The sequence below is a fragment of the Osmerus eperlanus genome, chromosome 18, assembly GCF_963692335.1.
Source record: "Osmerus eperlanus chromosome 18, fOsmEpe2.1, whole genome shotgun sequence".
Lineage (NCBI taxonomy): Eukaryota > Metazoa > Chordata > Actinopteri > Osmeriformes > Osmeridae > Osmerus > Osmerus eperlanus.
Window position 1 is genome coordinate 11,829,316 of NC_085035.1, and position 20,701 is coordinate 11,850,016.

The 20,701-nt window shown below is 43.0% G+C and overlaps 1 protein-coding gene across 5 annotated transcripts in view; it reads right to left on the minus strand.

Moving 5' to 3' along the window:
• Nucleotides 1–20,701, minus strand: part of LOC134038949 (NACHT, LRR and PYD domains-containing protein 12-like) — a 495,359-nt gene that overhangs the window by 40,812 nt on the left and 433,846 nt on the right. For 2 of the 5 annotated variants that reach the window (XM_062484633.1, XM_062484631.1), the window contains exons 1-12: nt 18,549–18,639; nt 7,917–8,092; nt 7,677–7,793; nt 6,790–6,906; nt 5,301–5,364; nt 4,956–5,184; nt 2,844–4,656; nt 2,536–2,703; nt 2,018–2,188; nt 1,689–1,859; nt 874–1,047; nt 539–712 (exon numbers count right to left, since the gene is read on the minus strand). The exons of 1 other annotated variant lie outside the window; for it this stretch is intronic. In XM_062484633.1, the coding sequence (XP_062340617.1) occupies nt 539–712; nt 874–1,047; nt 1,689–1,859; nt 2,018–2,188; nt 2,536–2,703; nt 2,844–4,656; nt 4,956–5,184; nt 5,301–5,364; nt 6,790–6,906; nt 7,677–7,793; nt 7,917–8,005 (3,287 nt within the window). In that variant the 5' untranslated portion in view covers nt 8,006–8,092; nt 18,549–18,639. Of the gene's footprint in view, nt 1–538; nt 713–873; nt 1,048–1,688; nt 1,860–2,017; nt 2,189–2,535; nt 2,704–2,843; nt 4,657–4,955; nt 5,185–5,300; nt 5,365–5,986; nt 6,106–6,789; nt 6,907–7,676; nt 7,794–7,916; nt 8,093–18,548; nt 18,640–20,701 lie in introns of those variants that run through there. 2 more of the 5 variants (XM_062484632.1, XM_062484634.1) reach the window with 2 other exon arrangements.

The following is a 20,701-nucleotide window of genomic DNA, read 5'->3' on the forward strand; positions in this document are numbered from 1 at the left end:
AACACAAGCTCTTCTCCTGTCTGGCCCCCCAGTGGTGGAATCAACTCCCCACCTCCATCAGAGACACTGACTGTCTCTCCACCTTCAAGAAAAGGCTCAAGACGCACTTGTTCCGGGAGTACAACGGTACTTAGGAATGGTTCGCTTGACCCAATGTTAGTTTCCTCAAGGATCACAATGACTCTTGAAAATGACAAAAAAAATGACTAAATGTAAAATGTACTCTTGCTTAGAGACTTGTTGCTCTTGTGGTTAGTGGTAACTGATTTAAAAATGTTGTACGCGCTGTGATATATTGTTTTTATTATTGTTGTTTGTTTTTTTGTTTTTTTTCACAGGTACACTTGCACTTATAGCGGTTCATGTTGTTTAATTGTAACTTGTTTAACTACATGCTCTTATGGTTCTTCCCTTTGGCACTAAAGGCCGATATATGCTTCTGCGTTTTTCGAAAAACGGACACAAGGGAACGCCCTCGTCTCCGTGGAACGGAGACGAGGGCGTAACTATTACTTGTCCCTTGAACATGATTACAGACCTCAGTGTCTCCAGTTTGCAGAGTGGATCCTCCAGTACAGCAGAGAGCAGCTTCATGCCTGAATCCCTCAGGTCACTGTTGCTTAGATCCAGATCTCTCAGAAGGGAGGGGTTTGACTTCAGAGCTGAACCCAGAGAAGCACAGCCTTCTTCTGTGATGTGACAGTCTGACAGCCTGTAGAAGGATATCATGATAAGTATTACAAACACTACTACCTTTTAGTAGTAGAAATCAAGAATGTCAGAAAATCCCTTATTATTTTCCTTTCAAACACCATACAAATACATTGTTCTATTATATCTTTACTATCGTCTCTTGTAGAACATAAAACAGACCTCAGTGTCTCCAGTTTGCAGAGTGGATTCCCCAGTCCAGCAGAGAGCAGCTTCATGCCTGAATCTGTCAGGTCACTGTTGCTTAGATCCAGATCTCTCAGAAGGGAGGGGTTTGACTTCAGAGCTGAACCCAGAGAAGCACAGCCTTCTTCTGTGATCTGACAGTCTGACAGCCTGTAGAAGGATCATGACAAGAAAGATTACAAACACTTTTTCTGCCCAAACAACATGGCCCCTCCCTACCTCTCCAACTTCCTCCTCCACCACAACCACACTCAACCCCGGGACCAAGCTCCGGACCTGACAGGGCCTTTTCAGTTGCCACACCTTCCCAAACCAAATTCCAGCAGCCCTGCCATTATTCATAGAGGACTTCACAACCCACCTTTTCAAACTTGTGTTCACCTGTTAACCTCCCTGCCGTCTCTCCCTTTCCCCTTCATTTCACGATTACTTTTGTTTTTAACTACCTACTTGTCATTATTTATACTTGTACATATTAAATTATTTAACCTTGTATGCTCACTCTGGGAAGCATATTTTAGTGTTCACTATACAGGTCTTCTGTATATGTATTATTATTTTTTTAATAATACTCAATGAAAAACATTTGTTAAAGAAAATGCTTTGGAGTGCTTTGATATATAGTGCTGCATGTTTCATAAATACAACCCTCATCATGGAAGACTAGTGATTGTATCTCTTTCCTGCATAAAGTTTACACCTTTTAACTTAATAAACAACCATATTTTCTGAATAACAAGTGCATATACGATGTGGTGTGTGATTGAAACTATTAAATGATGATTACAGACCTCAGACTCTCCAGTTTGCAGAGTGGATTTTCCTGTAGAGAAGAGAACACCTTCATGTCTAAAATCTGTAGGTCACATTTACTCAAGTGCAGTTCTCTCAGGACGGGATTTGACTTCAGTGCTGAGGCCAGAGAAGCACAGCCTTCTTCTTTGATGTGACAGCCTGACAGCCTGTAGAAGGATATCATGATAAGTACTACAAACACTACTACCTTTTAGAGGTAGAAATAATGTCAGAAAATCCCTTAATACGTTCCTCTCTTGACACCATACAAATACATTGTTCTATTATATCTTTACTAATGTCTCATGTAGAACATAAAACAGACCTCAGTGTCTCCAGTTTGCAGAGTGGATTCCCCAGTCCAACAGAGAGCTGCTTAATGCCGGCATCTTTCAGATCATTGTTACTTAGCTCCAGTTGTCTCAGGAAGGAGGTTGAATTCAGAGCTGAGCTCAGAGAAGCACAGCCTTTCTCTGTTATGTGACAGCCTGACAGCCTGTAGAAGGTAATCATGATATGGATTACAAACACTGCTGTCTTCTAGAGGTAGAAATAAAGAATATCAGTCTGATCATTTCCTATGGGTGTTGAGGTGAGTTACTGAAACCACCTGAAACCAACAGGGGGACAAGGTGTTCTCATAAAGAGCTTCTCTCCTCTGGAACAGACTTAATGTTTCAATCACACAGACTTCCTGCCTGGCCTGACTCTGAGCCTGCCTGCTGCCCTGTACCTGAATGACTCTTGACTGCCCTGACTATTCTTTGGCTGGATCCCTTGTACCTTTAATAGACCACAAACTTACGATCAGTGTGTGGTGTGTGATTAAACAGGAATACAAACCTCAGTGTCTCCAGCTTGCAGAGTGGATTCCTCAGTCCAGCAGAGAGCAGCTTCATGCCTGAATCCCCCAGGTTGTTGTTACTCAAGTCCAGCTCTGTCAGATCTGAGGAGGGGAGAGCTGAGGCCAGCGCTTCACAGCACCGTGCTGAGAGGTTACAGTCATTCAGCCTAATAACATAAGGAGAATGTAAGACATCATCAGAGTCATAGTTTGTGTGATAGAATCATACAACAATCAAATATTACATCACAATATGTGCTAAGTCGTATTGTTATTTAAATTCTTCAAATGGCTTATAGGTACATACAGAGCAGTTTTGGAGTCTTTGACCACTGGCAGCAGCCTCAGAAGACCTTCCTCTGATCTGGAGTATATCTTCAGGTCAAACACGTCCATCTTCTCTTCTGAAGTCAGCAACAGAAAGACTAGAGCTGACCACTGTGTAGATGAGAGCTTCTTCTCACTGGAGAGACTTCCTGAGCTCAGGTAGTGTTGGATCTCCTCCACCAGAGAATGGTCATTCAGTTCATTCAGGCAGTGGAACAGATTCATGCATCTCTCTGCAGAGGGATCCTCTCTGATCTTCTCCTTGATGTACTTGACTGTTTCCTCATGGCTCTCTGTCTTGTTACTGTTCTGACTCAGTAGGCCTCGTAAGTGAGTCTGGTTGGACTCCATTGAGAGGCCCAGGAGGAAGCGGAGGAAAAGGTCCAGCTGTCCATTCTTACTCTGCAAGGCCTTGTCCACAGCACTCTTGTAGAATCGGACTTCTGGTTTCTCTTTGAAAAGAGCCAAAAGTTTGTTGGAATTGGAAGCTGATGGAGTCTCAGACATCAGATTCTGCTTGTTGTTGATGAATGAGAGAAACACAAACACAGCACCCAGAAACTCCTGAAAGCTCAGATGGACAAAGCAGAACACCTTCTCCTGGAAGACTTTACCATCCTGTCTGAAGATCTGTGTGAACACTCCTGAGTGCACTGAGGCATCACGGACATCAATGCCACACTCTGTCAGGTCTTTCTCATAGAAGATCAGGTTGCCTTTGTCCAACTGGTGGAAGGCCAGTTTTCCCAGTGACAGAATGCTCTTAATGCTCTCTTCATCCCAGTGTGGATCTGTCTCAGTTTTCCCAGCATACTTCACTTTCCTCTGTTTGGTCTGTAACACCAGGAAGGTTGTGTACATCTCAGTCAGGGTCTTAGGCATCTTCTCTTTCTTCTCTGTTCTCAGCATGTGTTCAAGGACTGTAACAGTAATCCAAGAGAAGACTGGTATGTGGCACATAATGTAGAGGATCCTTGATGTCTTGATGTGTGAGATGATTCTCCTGGCCAGGATCTCATCACTGCATCTCTTCATGATGTACTCATCCTTCTGTGGGTCATTGAACCCTCGTACCTCTGTCACCAGGTCAACACACTCAGAAGGGATCTGATTGGCTGCTGCAGGTCGAGTGGTGATCCAGATGAGAGCAGAGGGAAGCAGCTTTCCTCTGATCAGGTTGGTCAGCAGCACATCCACTGAGGTGGACTCTGTGACATCACACCAGCTCTTGTTCTTTTTGAAGGCTAAGGGCAGTCGACACTCATCCAGACCGTCAAAGACAAACAGAACGTTGTACTTGTCGTAGTTGGAGATTCCTGATTCTCTGGTTTCTGAGAAGAAGTGATGGACAAGTTCCATCAGACTGAACTCTTCTCCATCCAACACATTTAGCTCTCGAAATGGCAGAGGAAAGATGAATTGGATTTCCTGATTGGCTAGTCCCTCAGCCCAGTCCGTGATGAACTTCTGCACAGAGACAGTTTTTCCGATGCCAGCAACTCCTTTTGTCAGAACAATTCTGATATGTGTATCTCGTCCAGCTGAGGGTTTAAAGATGTTGTTGCATGTGATGGCTGTTTCTGTTCTTGCTGATTTCCTGGATGCTGTCTCAATCTGTCTCACCTCATGTTCATTATTGATCTCTCCACTCTCACCCTCTGTGATGTAGAGATCTGTGTAGATCTTATTGAGAAGAGTTGGATTTCCTTGTTTGGCTATGCCCTCGAACACAGTTTCAAACTTCTTCTTTAGTTCAGATTTGAGTTTCTGTTGACAAATCTCAGCACGCTCATCTAAACAAAAAACAACACATGTTAAGTGTGTGTTTTTGTTAAACGTAGTTTTGATTATTCACAGATTATGAACTGAGAATGTTTCCTCTACATTCAATTCAAAACATATTTTTTTAAATCTATGATCATTTATCAGGTACACAATAATGAAACAGCTTAGTATACTCACACATAGTACAAAGTCATAGGAAGATCTACACAACATTGGGCTACTCTGAGTCTCATAACTTTCTTTGTATATCTAACCTTCATCATGTATTATTAATCGGTCAACTAAGACTAAATATGGAGTCTCTTACTTTTCTCCAGAGTGTCAGCCAGCTCATTGTGGTTCATGTTCCTCAGGACGTGCAGTGTGATCTTCAGAGCTCCCTTTCTGGCACTGCTCTCCTGCTTCTGATATTCAGGGTCCACCACTTCCTGGTCCTCCTTCTGACTCTTTAAGCCTTCTGGGAAATCTGAACTCAGAATCCTCTTCATCCTCTTCAGCTCTTTCTTCACAAACCTGATGACCGTCTCCTCAAGCACCTGAAACAGAGAGGGAAGATATCAGACGAACCAGGAACTCTATACACAGTAGAACAATATGATTAAAATGAATATGTTCATCTAAAGTTTGTACTTTAGATGAACTCAAAACTCACTGTGAATATGGAGGACAAGTCCTCATGGTGACTCTGGTCTGACTCAGACTTCTCCTGTTGATCTCTGAGGACAAGAGATGACATTACTTAACCACATGAACCACATGTACAAGGGCTGATCATCTACTAAAGAGTGTATCATACATAAGCATGAGTGGTAAACTGAACTGTATCCACTCATGCATACACACAGACACACTGTATAAGAGTGATACCATCACTACCAAGTAAACCATCTTCTATACCACTACAAGGCACTATTCCTTTAATACATTCCTCAAAGATAGGAGCACTGTCACCCCCAGGTAAACAAGTGTGTTGTGTTTCAACCAGACACTGAAGAATGACATCAGGGTCCACCTCACACAGGGCTGCATGTTTGCTAGCAGCCTGCTTTAGACACTGCAGCACTCCTCCACCCAGGAGTTTAAGACCTTCTGGTCTCAACCAGTCTAAGTGGGCTGAGTCCTGCCCGGTCTGTGCTCATACCAGGCCTGGTACCTGCAGGGCTGGACACTGACTCTCATGCTGTCTGTGTGTGTGTGTGTGTGTTTGTGTGTGTGTGTGTGTGTGTAGGGAGGTTGTTGTTGTCAAACCTTCACTAGAGCTGCACTGATCTCTCTTATTTGTATGTAAAGCTATTATAACAAAATTATTAAGTCTTTTAAGGTGGAGAAGTAACTCACAGGCTTATCCTGGAGTTCGCTCTAGTCTCTACTGAATTAAATAATTTTTCTGCACCAACATGGAATGACCTAATGGTAGTATGGTATGGCTTGCATAATTGCATTTGTTTCAGGGTAGTTTGTTGTGGTTGTGTTGTTGGGTTGTGTGTTGTGGAGTCAGGTGGCTGAGCGGCGAGGGAGTCGGGCTAGTAATCCGAACGTTGCCAGTTCGATTCCCGGTCATACCAACTGACGTTGTGTCCTTGGGCAAGGCACTTCACCCTGCTTGCCTCGGGGGAATGTCCTTGTACTTACTGTAAGTCGCTCTGGATAAGAGCGTCTGCTAAATGACTAAATGTAAATGTGGTTGAGTCTCTCTGTTAATGTCAGGTAAAGTTCAACATTAAAGCAACACAGTGGACTGGTAGATCGTGGTCCTGTCTCTCACTGATCAAACACAACAAGGAGGTCAAAGGGTTTGATGTGTCTGATGGTGGTCTTGAGGTTAAACCATAGATACATAAAGAGAAGACCAACACCACATGTTAATGAAATCATATTAAATAACAGCTCCCTCTCACTGTGTAGCTCTACCTCATGGTCTGAACATCAGCCAGGCTATGAGTTCTGACTTTGTTTAGTAGAAATGTCACATGATGATCCTGAATCTAATGATGACTTTATACTTTAAACAAATTATTTATTGTGTGTTGTCAATGAATGTGTGTGGCCTACCTACCTGTATACACAATACACAGACGGCTTCTTCACATCATGTCACCTTCATCACATAACATTGAACACCAGCAGAGGTCAGTACATACCCTTCCTCATTAGAAGGTCCTCCTCCATCACTGAACACGATAGGTGGAGCCATAGACCTGTCACTCTTCATGGACACACAGCTGGGTACAGGTGAGGCTGGTCTCTGCTGTCTGATCCTGTCAACAAACACAACAAAGTGTTTTACAAACATAAATCACTAAAGTAGAGCCCACAGATTAATTACAACAATATGTGTTGCTAAAATAATTCATGAGAATTGTCAGATCCAGGCTTGAATGTTGCTGGTCAACATAAATGAGTCAGACAGGCAGGTTTCCAGACCTTTTGTTACTCTGTATCTCTCACTGTGAACCTTTACCACATGGTCTGTATGTCAGCCAGGCTGGCAGTCAGCAGCTCTAACCCTGTGTTTTAGTAGGGATGTGATGAGGGATACTTTAGTATCTACAGTCAGCATCTCTAACCCTGTGTTTTAGTAGAGATTTTACATTATAAAGCAAAGGTCTAAATTGGACTTTTAGATTATAAATACTACTACGTCACTTAAAAAAATGTCTTTACCAGTGAGCAACATGTCCCCTTTCATGGATTATTTCCAAACATTTTAACTGTTCAGTATTACCAACAAACAGGTGTTTGCAATTAATGGGTCTGGCCTGGCCAACTGTATACACTTAACAATTAGACAGTAAAGACAATAAACAGTAGGGATTGAGGCTGGCAGGTTGTGCTCTGACAGGAATAAGTAATGTTGCATTGATTCATGTGGGCCCAAGTACATTTAAACACTATCACTATAATCACATATAAACTATCAGACAAATATATTATAATATAGGAATATTGAGTCCCAGTACAGACGGCTTCTTCACAACATGTCACCTTCATCACATAACATTGAACACCAGCAGAGGTCAGTACCTACCCTTCCTCATTAGAAGGTCCTCCTCCAGCTTTGAAATTGATAGGTTCAATCATAGACCTGTCACTCTTCATGGACACACAGCTGGGTACAGGTGAGGCTGGTCTCTCCTGGATTGGGCTTCAACACAACAGAGACAGACCTTCAGTCTCTCATTTATTCTGACTAATGATGATGTCAAAATATCACTGCTGAGCTCTGAGATGGAAAACAGTCATGAACAGGTATGGATTCTCATCTTACCTCTTAGCTTTGGTGTCCATGTCATGTTCCCCAGAGAGACTCATTTTAGAGGCAGTGCCCCCTTCCTCTCTCTCCCCAGAGAGACTCATTTTAGAGGCAGTGCCCCCTCCTCCCTCTCAAAGTCAGAACTTCTCTCCTCAGGGTCAGATTAGGATTTTGAAGCCAGACCTGTAGACCTGTAAACAAACAACAGTTAGAATCCAACCCTATAAGACTATTACCTCAAGAGAGGAAGGAAAACTAACTTTATACCCTCATTAAGAACACACCACTATGATGTAAACAACTCAGTTAAAATGTATTCAGTACCTCAGTCATTTACCTCATACTGACATAAGACAACAGAAGACAACAGAGAAGACAACAAGCTCCACTCCATCATACTGCACCATCAGCTGTACTGAGCACTACCTCACTTCCTCTTACAACAAGCTCCACTCCATCATACTGCTCCATCAGCTGTACTGAGCACTACCTCACTTCCTCTTACAACAAGCTCCACTCCATCATACTGCACCATCAGCTGTACTGAGCACTACCTCACTTCCTCTTACAACAAGCTCCACTCCATCATACTGCACCATCAGCTGTACTGAGCACTACCTCACTTCCTCTTACAACAAGCTCCACTCCATCTTACTGCTCCATCAGCTGTACTGAGCACTACCTCACTTCCTCTTACAAGAAGCTCCACTCCATCATACTGCACCATCAGCTGTACTGAGCGCTACCTCACTTCCTCTTACAACAAGCTCCACTCCATCATACTGCACCATCAGCTGTACTGAGCGCTACCTCACTTCCTCTTACAAGAAGCTCCACTCCATCATACTGCACCATCAGCTGTACTGAGCGCTACCTCACTTCCTCTTACAACAAGCTCCACTCCATCATACTGCACCATCAGCAGTACTGAGCACTACCTCACTTCCTCTTACAACAAGCTCCACTCCATCATACTGCACCATCAGCTGTACTGAGCACTACCTCACTTCCTCTTATGTGTAGCACCAGCACCCCAGCCTAGTAGGGTCCATGTGCTCTACCACCAGCACACTATCAGGGACAGGCCCCATACCCACAAGGAGGAAGGACAGGCCCATGGAGGGGCAGAGGGAGAGAGAGGGGAGGTTTTCAGGGTGATATATTGGGGTTTGGTTGCTGAAAGTATGGGTCTTAGTTTTGTGTCCAGCTGAGGGGCAACTAAGAACTGAAGCAGCCCTTATATGTTCCTCCCAGTCAAAAAGACAATCCTGTGTGGAAACACTGGGATCACTGTGGACTTTCCTGGAATCCACAAAACTGGTTGTTGGACTGTTGCAGACACACGAGACAGGATTATAACCAGGATTAAATGCCTGGAATGCTGCACCTAAAAGACTTTCACTGTACCATGAAGTATGACCCTGACTCCACAGATTTTGAGTGGGGCATTGAATGGGATGAGTACTTTGATGGATGACACCCTGGGTAAACACTCGCTTTGAACAACAAGACTTGGGGGCCCATGGTCAGACAGATGTCTGCACCATCACATCTAGCTCCCTTTAACCAACAGTGGAAACTAGCACAACCGAGAGACTTTTTGAGAGGAATGTTGAAATAACAGCAGAAAGCCATGTTGTAACCACTGAACCCAGACAAGCTCCAGACCTCTGTGTGTTCCCTGGTGACCCCTGAACTTGACCAAACCCTCTCTGGGGTTCTGATACCTTGTGGCAGACAGGAAATGTTGTTGGTCTGATTAAAGTTTGTCATGGCCTTACAGTAGCATATGAGAGGTGGGGGCAGGGTGACACCCAGCCTTACAGTAGCATGAAAGAGAGGAGGTAAAGGAGGAGAGAGGGGGAGGAGTAGAGGAGGAGAGAGAAGGTAAGGAGACAGGGGGTGAGGAGGAGAGAGGGGGAGGTGTAGAGGAGGAGAGAGGAGGTAAGGAGACAGGGGGTGAGGAGGAGAGAGGGGGATGAGTAGAGGAGGAGAGAGGAGGTAAAGGAGACAGGGGGTGAGCAGGAGAGAGGGGGAGGAGTAGAGGAGGAGAGAGGGGGTAAAGGAGACGGGGTGAGGAGGAGAGAGGGGGAGGTGTAGAGGAGGAGAGAGGAGGTAAAGGAGGAGAGAGGGGGAGGAGTAGAGGAGGGGAGAGAAGGTACGGAGACAGGGGGTGAGGAGGAGAGAGGGGGAGGAGTAGAGGAGGAGAGAGGAGGTAAAGGAGGAGAGAGGGGGAGGAGTAGAGGAGGAGAGAGAAGGTATGGTGTGTGGGGTGTATGTATGTATGTATGTGTATGTATATAGGAGGTCAGATGGCTGAGCGGTTAGGGAGTCGGGCTATTAATCAGAAGGTTGTTGGTTCGATTCCCGGCTGTGCAAAATGACGTTGTGTCCTTGGGCAAGGCACTTCACCCTACTTGCCTCGGGGAGAATGTCCCTGTACTTATGTCATGGAAATTTTGGAATACAGTTATAATGTGTGTGTTTCATATATGAGGAATGTGTTTTAACGGAAGTCTAAAGTTGATTAAGAGTCAACTACATTTGGTAGAGATGCCATTTGCAGTTTTATAACTAGGAGACGGGAAGTCTGGGTGACCTGAGAGAGTTCTTGTCACCTGGGGGGAAGAGACAGTTGGTCTGGAGACAAATGTGGATTCAACTGTATTGTTATTGTGATCTGCTGCTCTGACCCTTCCTGTAGACTTGTTTGAAGTGGCCCACACAAAGGACAGTTGACCATTTGACTGGTGAACCCCTGTGGTTTTACTATCTACTGGTTTGGGGAGAGAGGCCACAATAAAGAACCGTGGGACCTTGATATGAAGTCACTGTCACTGAGCAGTGCTGACCAATCACAGAGTTCAGAATAACCATTTGATCTAAAGTATATATAAGGCAGGGTTTTGGGGTTGTTCTGTATCACTCTGGCGAACGACCTGTGGCTAGCACCTCCTTCGTTATGACTGATCACAAAGTACTTTGTTAAATCTTGATTTGTACAAGCAAAATAAATTTATTGTAACCGCCATCTCTTGACTATTCAAATCTACACAGTGCCGCTAGAATTTTTCCATATCACTTACTGTAAGTCGCTCTGGATAAGAGCGTCTGCTAAATGACTAAATGTAAATATAGGTTTACATAATAATAATATTATATGTGTATGTTTGTAGGTGTTTGCTGTATACTGTACAGTATGCTTGTGTTGTCAATATTTGACCTATAATATCCTAACTTGCCAATAAAGCACTTAAAATATTTTGATAAAAAGTGAAAGAGATAGAGGGGAAGTGAGAAAGGGAGAGGGAGAGAGAGAGAGAGAGAGAGAGAGAGAGAGAGAGAGAGAGAGAGAGAGAGAGAGAGAAAGAGAGAGAGTGAGGGGGGGGGAGAGAGAGAGAGAGAGAGAGAGAGAGAGAGAGAGAGAATGTTTTCCATTATTGTGTGTAGAAGCACTAATCAGTGGTTCACAATGCAGTGTAGCACAGTCCACAGACAAAGCACGGTACCATCACACCTTCTCCTACCCCCGACAAGGAAAGGGTCTTCCCCCTTTGTCCTTCTCCCAGAGGAGAAGCTTCAAAGCTTCTGACCCAGCATGGGGTCAGATACAGAGGCCACACGGCCCACAGTATCAGACAAAGGATTTACAAGGAAGAACTTTCTTATGTGGATTTACAAACATATTCTCAAGGACTACATGGCTCATGGACACTATTTCAATGACAGTAGTTGATGTGTTATAATGTGTGTTTTTCCCATTTACTTAGAACGTTGTTTAATTGAGGTTTGATTATAACTTCCCTTCAAGTATAGTTAAGTCAGCCAATCTTGATATCAAAATGATTGTACCATACTAACAAAACCATTTACGAATGTTGTATTGTTATATTTTTAAGTTTGAGCATTCCATGGACAGTTGAAATAACGGAACTCAAAAGGTACAGCTACTTCACACCTAGGCAGATCTCAGGACGACGCCCAGGTGGGGGGAAACTGACCAATGAAAGAGGTCACCTTCACGGGGACCCCCCCTTGTTCTTTGGAGTATAAAACCCCCAAACGTACAATCACCCTCGCTTGTTCGTAGGATTAAACTGAAGTGCTAGCTACATTTCTAAACTATTCCTCTCAACCTGCAAATTCACAGAGCGCCCGGAACTTTGGCCAAAGATTCCGTTGTTCTATTTTCGTTGGACGATAACGAAATCATTGACTCTACCCTTCTTCAAACCGACAAAAGTAACTACGATTTGCAATATTTCTTACCTGTGACATATTGGCATGTTGTGATTAAATTGTTGATGTTTGATTGTATTTTACAAATGAGTTAGCTTAACCCCTGCTAAGTCAGTTGCCCTTGCTCGTCCATTGTTACCACAAAGGCCTACCTGTCCCTCTCTACCCCTCTCTCTCTCTCCCTCCCTCCCCCCTTTACACGCGCTCTACACAGCCATTGTGTTGCTCGCCCTCATTTGCATCCAGCCACTGTACTACTCCGACTAACCCATAACTTATCTGGTATTTGTTCATTATAATTACATTCTCCTAAATAAATCATTGTGTATAACATTCGCGTATCACTCACGTTATCTGATCTGCTCTACTTTCATAGAATTCACGACTTAAGATTAGACTGATTATTACGAAGGCTATTATTTAAATATTATTCAATAAGGTTTCCTCTGTCCCTTTAACAATAAGAGGTGGTGCCCCCAAGAACTACATACTTTATTATAAATTAAGTATTGCTAATCTTAAACGAGCAAACCCCGCTACATATTGGTGCCCCGTGTGAGGCTTTGAAACAGATTGAAATGAGCGATCTATAACGGAGATACATTTTCCGTCTGAAACCCACCCTCCCACCCTTTTGGTTAAATTAACGCTCCGTTGTATTTAACTATTCCCCCAGATAGCTACGGTTTTAAACACTGTTTGAATACTGTGCTGTGTACTCATTGAATTGGCTTTGTCGTGAACAATTGGCTGTGTGTAACTAACTAGCTTCGGAAAAGCTAGACTTGAGCGGAGGTACGCGCGTGCGCAGTGACACTGCGACCCGTCTCATTTCATCTTGTGAAACTACAAAGGCAGCGCTTCTAAATGAAGGCATAAGAACCTTTTTATAGAGTCACAACACTACTATTTTGGTACCATACACGCTTCGGAAAGGTGTATTATAGTAGTGTTGGCCATTTGGGTTGAGTAAATCAACCAAGCAACTGATAAGTTGCCATTGTCTAGTTAGAGGTAGATAACAGACATTGATCAGTCCAAAAGGACTTTGATTTTGAAGGAGACTACGCAGCTCTCCACATTAAGCTATATGCTTCTACCTTGTTGAACAATTGGTAAATTGATTAACTTAGCTTTTCGGGAAAAGCTTCACTTTTTTTGCATGTAATTCAACATTAATGTAAACACTCAACCTCTAGAATCAGTAAAGTAACAGTAAAATAATTATTGAGACAGGAGAAGCTGCTTATTTAAGGACCTTTATTGTTGCTTAACCGGAAATAGTTACCTTTCGTGAACAAAGACCTGTAATTTGATTTTCATTCCGCGCACTTAAAAGTGAAAGTTGTCAGAATATCGGCGTTGTTGACCATACTGAACTGTAATCCTATTTACCCCTCATCAATATACAACTTTAACAACAATCGCTAAATAATAATTAAACGTAAAGTGTATTATTTTTAGTTTGCCCACTCTATCTGCGATCAGTCCAAAAGGACTTTTGTTTGGAAGTAGCCGAACAACGCAGCCTGTACTGCCACAATATTGTTAAACAATTCCGAAATTGATAAACTAGCTTTTCGAAAAGAAGCTTCACTGTTTCGCATTCAATTCGAGGTGAATGTAAAACCCTTGCCCAATTTAAAGCTACATTATAGATGCAGCAACAATTTAGTTCATTATCTGTTTGATTCTACAAGCTAAACCGGCTAACTTAATGTGCTATAGTATTTAAATACATTGTACTTTCTCAGTCCAGTTTAGGCTAAAACAAATCAACAGCTACTCAATCTAAATTCTCTAATCGTTTATAGATAATATAACAAGATTACTGAAATTAAGATTTAATATAGGCCTAAAAGAATAAATAATTTGTTTGAATCTTTGATCCTGGAAGGTGACTTTAATATTAATTTTAATTTCTGAATATTAATCTCAGTTTTTGATTGTTAATCTTTGAATATTAACTTCTGATTTTAATTTTAGTATTAATTTGGTAAACATTTTTTTTAAATCTTTGATCCTGGATGGTGACTTTAATATTGATTTTAATTTCTGAATATTAATCTCAGTTTTTGATTGTTAATCTTTGAATATTAACTTCTGATTTTAATTTCAATATTGAGTTGGTACACAAAAAAAAAGAAAAAAAAGTATATATATTTTTACCAAAAAGAGAACCACTACAAAACTAAAGTGCCTATCAACATCCAAGTGAGAAAGGGAGAGGGAGAGAGAGAGAGAGAGAGAGAGAGAGAGAGAGAGAGAGAGAGAGAGAGAGAGAGAGAGAGAGAGAGAGAGAGAGAGAGAGAGAGAGAGAGAGAGAGAGTGAGGGGGGAGAGAGAGAGAGAGAGAGAGAGAGAGAGAGAGAGAGAGAGAGAGAGAGAGAGAGAGAGAGAGAGAATGTTTTCCATTATTGTGTGTAGAAGCACTAATCAGTGGTTCACAATGCAGCCATGTCCTCGTGCTGCCCCCTAGTGGTGCTACAGGACACTTGTCTCATTGAAACAATGTCAAGACTTTACAAGAGTTTAGGTCCTCAATGTTTCTTCTGATATTAGTCACCTCTTCAGGGGCCCTAGCAGTAGACCAGCTGGACACAAATGAAGGCTCTCCAGCAGCCTGTTGGTCATGTGATTAGAGAGCTGGGGGAGCTGTTATAGAGCAGTCAGAGACACACCTGGAGGATACAGCCTTGGAGAGGAGGGCAGGAAGTGATCAGTTCCCCCATAACCACCCAGGGTGGAGGGAGGACCTACATACCAGACGTAGGTCAACCAGGTGTTCCACCCTGGAGAAATGGAGAAGCCCAGTATTTAGTTGTGGCTGGGAGGGATCAGCCAGGGGCTCAGTATTTCATCAGTACAGTGGGAGAATTCTGAACTTCATGATATGTGTGTCAGTACTACAGGATTTAATTGAAACAATCTATGTTAAAGTTTGAGCAGGAAAAAGATGTAGATTACACCTTGTACCTCATAAACAAGGTAGAGCAGGTAAATGATGTAGGCTACACCTTGTACCTCATAAACAAGGTAGAGCAGGTAAATGATGTAGGCTACACCTTGTACCTCATAAACAAGGTAGAGCAGGTAAATTATGTAGGCTACACCTTGTACCTCATAAACAAGGTAGAGCAGGTAAATGATGTAGGCTACACCTTGTACCTCATCAACAAGGTAGAGCAGGTAAATGATGTAGGCTACACCTTGTACCTCATAAACAAGGTAGAGCAGGTAAATGATGTAGGCTACACCTTGTACCTCATAAACAAGGTAGAGCAGGTAAATGATGTAGGCTACACCTTGTACCTCAAAAACTGTCAAATATACAAGCAAGAAGTCATAAAAGACAAAAACATTGCAGTGTGAAATCTGTAGCACTCCCATTGAAAAGCTTTTTTTCAACATACCAATTGCACCTCAAATTCAGACACTGCTTTAGAATCCTCCCATTCAAAACAGCATGAGTTACAGACACCAAGGGCCACAGAATGAACATGTCACCTCGAACATATATCATGGTGAAAGATATCAAAACGTATCAAAACCAGTTGGAATTCTGTCAGATCCAAACAATTTGTCTTTTCATTTCAGTTCTGACGGCTCACCTGTGTACATGTCTTTCAGATGTTCAATATGGCCGATACAGCTGCATTTAAACAAGCTCCCTCCCAGAAGGAGATCTCAGAAGGGAGTGCTTGTGGGTCTTTGGTTTGGTGCTCAAGAGACACTCCTGTCCATTTTTCTCTGACTCTTTGTTGGCCAAAACACTGGCATCCAAAGGTGTTTTAGAGAAAAACTGGAACATGTGTGAACAGCAAGATTGTTGGACTATGTTGTTGTGTAGATGTAAAGGCAAGACCAGCCATGAAAAACACCACACAGTTGAAAGGGTACTTTGGTTGTGGCTTCTGTTTACATCCTGGTACTCTAGTAGAGAAACAGGCAAGGTACACTGTGCTGCTACAGAACATCCTGACAGAGAGGTAAAGAACATGCTGGAAGATACATAGCAAGCAGTAGAGAAACAGGTGAAGGACACTGTGGAGGTAGTCAGGTGGAGGAGAGCTGGAGGGAGATACAGGTGGAGGTAGTCAGGTGGAGGAGAGCTGGAGGGAGATACAGGTGGAGGTAGTCAGGTGGAGGAGAGCTGGAGGGAGATACAGGTGGAGGTAGTCAGGTGGAGGAGAGCTGGAGGGAGATACAGGTGGAGGTAGTCAGGTGGAGGAGAGCTGGAGGGAGATACAGGTGGAGGTAGTCAGGTGGAGGAGAGCTGGAGGGAGATACAGGTGGAGGTAGTCAGGTGGAGGAGAGCTGGAGGGAGATACAGGTGGAGGTAGTCAGGAAGTAAATCAGACTAAACTGTAGAGTCTGATTCTCGTGTCTCTGGTTCAGATGGCCCATCTGTTACATTCCAGCTTATACAGTGCTCTTGGAAGATGACACTAGTTTTATTTAGACTTGCTTCATGTAGAAATATTAAATGTTTTTATAAAAATGGTCTCTTTTGTAACTGATGGATTGTCTAAATGTTTATTATATGAATCTCTTCTGATAACCAGCCAGTTACTCCTCAACTGTACTCATCACTCCTGCTCATGTCTGATGTCTTATCAGTCTGTCAGCCTCTGTTCTGTAGAAACCATGTCAGGAATGAGGAAATGCACATGTTGAGAACATGTCCCTCCCTGTAACAGATGACAGAGCTAACCAGACCGGTTGAGGTAACAGAGGTTTAGTCTGAGAACATTTGAGGCAAAGTTAACCCAGAGATGGACACTTGGTGAGACTGAGGGGGTGCAGTCTACAAGATGCAGTCTGTGTATATAGGAGAGGTCTACAAGATGCAGTCTGTGTATATAGGAGAGGTCTACAAGATGCAGTCTGTGTTTATAGGAGAGGTCTACAAGATGCAGTCTGTGTATATAGGAGAGTTATAAACATAATGGGATATATCATCATGCTTTCCTTCATTAACCTGCATTGAACAAATCTCCACTTCCCAAGGTGCTGGTTTGTCACTCAGGTCATTTATATCAGTCAAGCATCCTGGGCCTCCTAAGACATGATCCTGACTGAACCATAGAGACAGGTCACTCTCTCTCTCTCTCTGTTCCTTTCAGACAGAACAGTGCAGGGGGGCACATAGGGACCACCACCCTTTTCTAACCATTTCTCTTTATCCTCTCGCTCGCTCTCTCTCAATTCAATTCAATTCAGCTTTATTAGCATGACAGTCATTTCAACCGTATTGCCAAAGCAAGACGCACAATAACAGACAACCATACATCAACAACTCTCTCTTTCCATTCTTGCCTGTCCAGGTAAAATGTCGTTTTAACTGACACTTCTGTGGTATAAGAGAACATTATTGTTCCTACACTCTCTGCTCTCTGACAGTAAACTTAGTAACAGTGATAACTAAATTACATCTTCTGTGTTGCCAACCTCCGTGTTCTGTGTAAACTATGTAATGAATGAGGAAACACCTGTAGTTTAGCCCAGGCAGCACCAGCAGTTATGGATCCCATGAAAAATACATGACCCGTCCCTTATAAATATAATCATTCCACTCATGACACATCACACCAATGAATCATTCAGCAGTGTACAAAGAAAAGTAGAATGGAGCAACAAAAACACACTAAGCTAAACTTAACCCTATGCTGCCAGTGCTATAAACTAAACCTTACCTGTTAGGACCTCTGCAACAAAACCTGTTTTTGAGCTAAACTTAACCCTATGCTGACAGTGCTAGCTAGTTCAATCTACTGTCTGCTCAAAAATAAATATAAACGCTCCCAGGGTCTTTCTCATGCTCAGGATACTCTTGCACAGGGCAAATGAAACATTCATCAATGCACAGAGGAACACATGGAACAGGTTTACACTAGAGGGTGTATTGAATGAAGGTTTATGTCATCATGGGTTGTCATACGCTATCCATCTCTTTGACCCACAATCAAAAGCTGTTAGCGCTAGCTCCTCAGCCTATTGAGGACCAAAGCACTCTATATATGATATACAAATATAATATTCTTTAAACCCTTAATGACACATACAGTGTTGTTGTCAAATATCCTAGTCTGTCTCCTCCCTGGACACTGATAACTGATAACACAGTACATCCTCTTCCTGTTGATCAGCACAGGTAGGAGGTCCTTAACCACTGACTGACATTGTTGCCAACACACAATAGCTTATGATAACATTTACAGACACAATAGACGTTTAACAAACATGAAATAATGTTATATTGTAGTCTAGGATCTATGCTGATAAACAAACACATGTCCAGTATTTGAAAGGATAAGACATCCGACCAGGAATAGAGATGCTCATTTACTTAATCATAACCTGACCTGGACTGACAGTAAATCTTCACTCTCCAACACCTTCTACTGACCTTTATAAAACTCTGGTTTCACCATCAGCCTCCTCTCTGTGCTCCATCTGGTTCTGTGTGTGTCTGACAGTAATGAACATACAGTACATAGTTGAATGTGTCACACCCACATACATACACCCACACACACTTCTGTTTGGACCAGTTGATCCTGTTTGGAGTCTCATTACAGGACGTCACCTGCATCCTGTACATGCACGTACACACAAACAACCAGACTACATACATGGAGGAGGAGGGAGAGAGAGAAAGACAGAGGTAGACAGGAGAAGGGGAGAGAGAGACAGAGGGGGAGAGGCAGAGAGAGAGGAAGACAGAAAGAGGAGAGAGAACGGAAGAGAGAGAAATAGGAGGGAGGGGCGGAAGAAAAGGACAAGACAGTGAGGGAGGTAGAGAGAGAGAGGGAGAGAGAGATAAAGAAGGAGATGGCCTCCAACTTGGAAGGTGGCACTAGTTTTATCTATGTCACGACCACGGCCGTGCCCCCTTGTTTTTGGTTTTGCCCTGCCCTAGTGTTTCCCTGTGTCTGTCATTGTCTTCACCTGTGTCTCATTGAGTGGTGTCAGTTCTCTTTAGTCTTATCGTGTCAACCTGTGTCTTGTTTGGTTCTGTGTATTTAGGTTCCCATTGTGTGTCCAGAGTTGGTCTTGCCCTTGCACTGTGAGTATCTTGTCTGTTTCCAAGTTCAAGAATAGACCCTTGTTTTGACGCTCTAACTGGCTACCTCTTCTGCATTTGGTCGTACCCCAACACTCACCTTAACAATTTAGACTTACTTCATGTGGAAATATTAAATGTTTTACAAAAATAGTCTCCAATGTAACCAGGGGCTAACTGGGGGAAAAAAATGGCCCGGGAGTTACTGTTAGACCGGCCCACTCAGTACATGGCGAGTTGCCCACTCAATGCATCGCACGTATTGACCAGTCATTGGCCTACTTGGAAAAATACCCATACACTTAACATTGTTTTGGATGATTACAAAGAAATTACATCATATATGTTTCATTTCTTACGTTGAACTTCCGAAGTACGTAAGAACACATTTCAGAAGACACTTCAGAAATCGAAAAATAGGCACCATGAGTGTTAAATACAGATCGCGAGGAGGAGTATAACAGTCAGTCAGCGATTGTAGACTACTTATGGTCTTAGAGCAATTTATACGTGTTCAAGCTGTGTAATAGCCTATGGAAAATAGTTGGAGGTGCTGGCGATGTCAGAGGGAGGGTTGGTGATGGCAGTGGGCCGGTATTTTGGACCATCCCAACCCCCGTCGGCCCACCGGGGATTCTCCCGGTATCCCCGATGGCCAGTCCGCCCCTGGTTGTAACTGATGGATTGTCTAAATGTAACTGGTGGGACTGTCTAAATGTTTAAACTTGAATCTCTTCTTTCTTAGAAGCAGCCAGTCACTCCTCAACTGTACTGATCATTCCTGCTCATGTCTGATGTATATCAGTCTGTCAGCCTCTGTTCTGTAGAAACCATGTCAGGAATGAGGAAATGCACTTGTTGAGAACATGTCCCTCCCTGTAACAGATGACAGAGCTAACCTGACCGGTTGAGGTAACAGAGGTTGTTTCATCTGAGAACATTTGAGGCAAAATTAACTCAGAGATGGGACACGTGGTGAGACTGAGGGGGGTGCAGTCTACATGATGCAGTCTGTGTATATAGGAGAGGTCTACAAGATGCAGTCTGTGTATATAGGAGAGGTCTACAAGATGCACTCTGTGTATATAGGAGAGGTCTACATGATGCAGTCTGTGTATATAGGAGAGGTCTACAAGATGCAGTTTGTGTATATAGGAGAGGTCTACAAGATGCAGTCTGTGTATATAGGAGAGGTCTACAAGATGCAGTCTGTGTATATAGGAGGTCTACATGATGCAGTCTGTGTATATAGGAGAGGTCTACAAGATGCAGTCTGTGTATATAGGAGAGGTCTACATGATGCAGTCTGTGTATATAGGAGAGGTCTACAAGATGCAGTCTGTGTATATAGGAGAGGTCTACATGATGCAGTCTGTGTATATAGGAGAGGTCTACAAGATGCAGTCTGTGTATATAGGAGAGGTCTACATGATGCAGTCTGTGTATATAGGAGAGGTCTACATGATTACATGATGCAGTCTGTGTATATAGGAGAG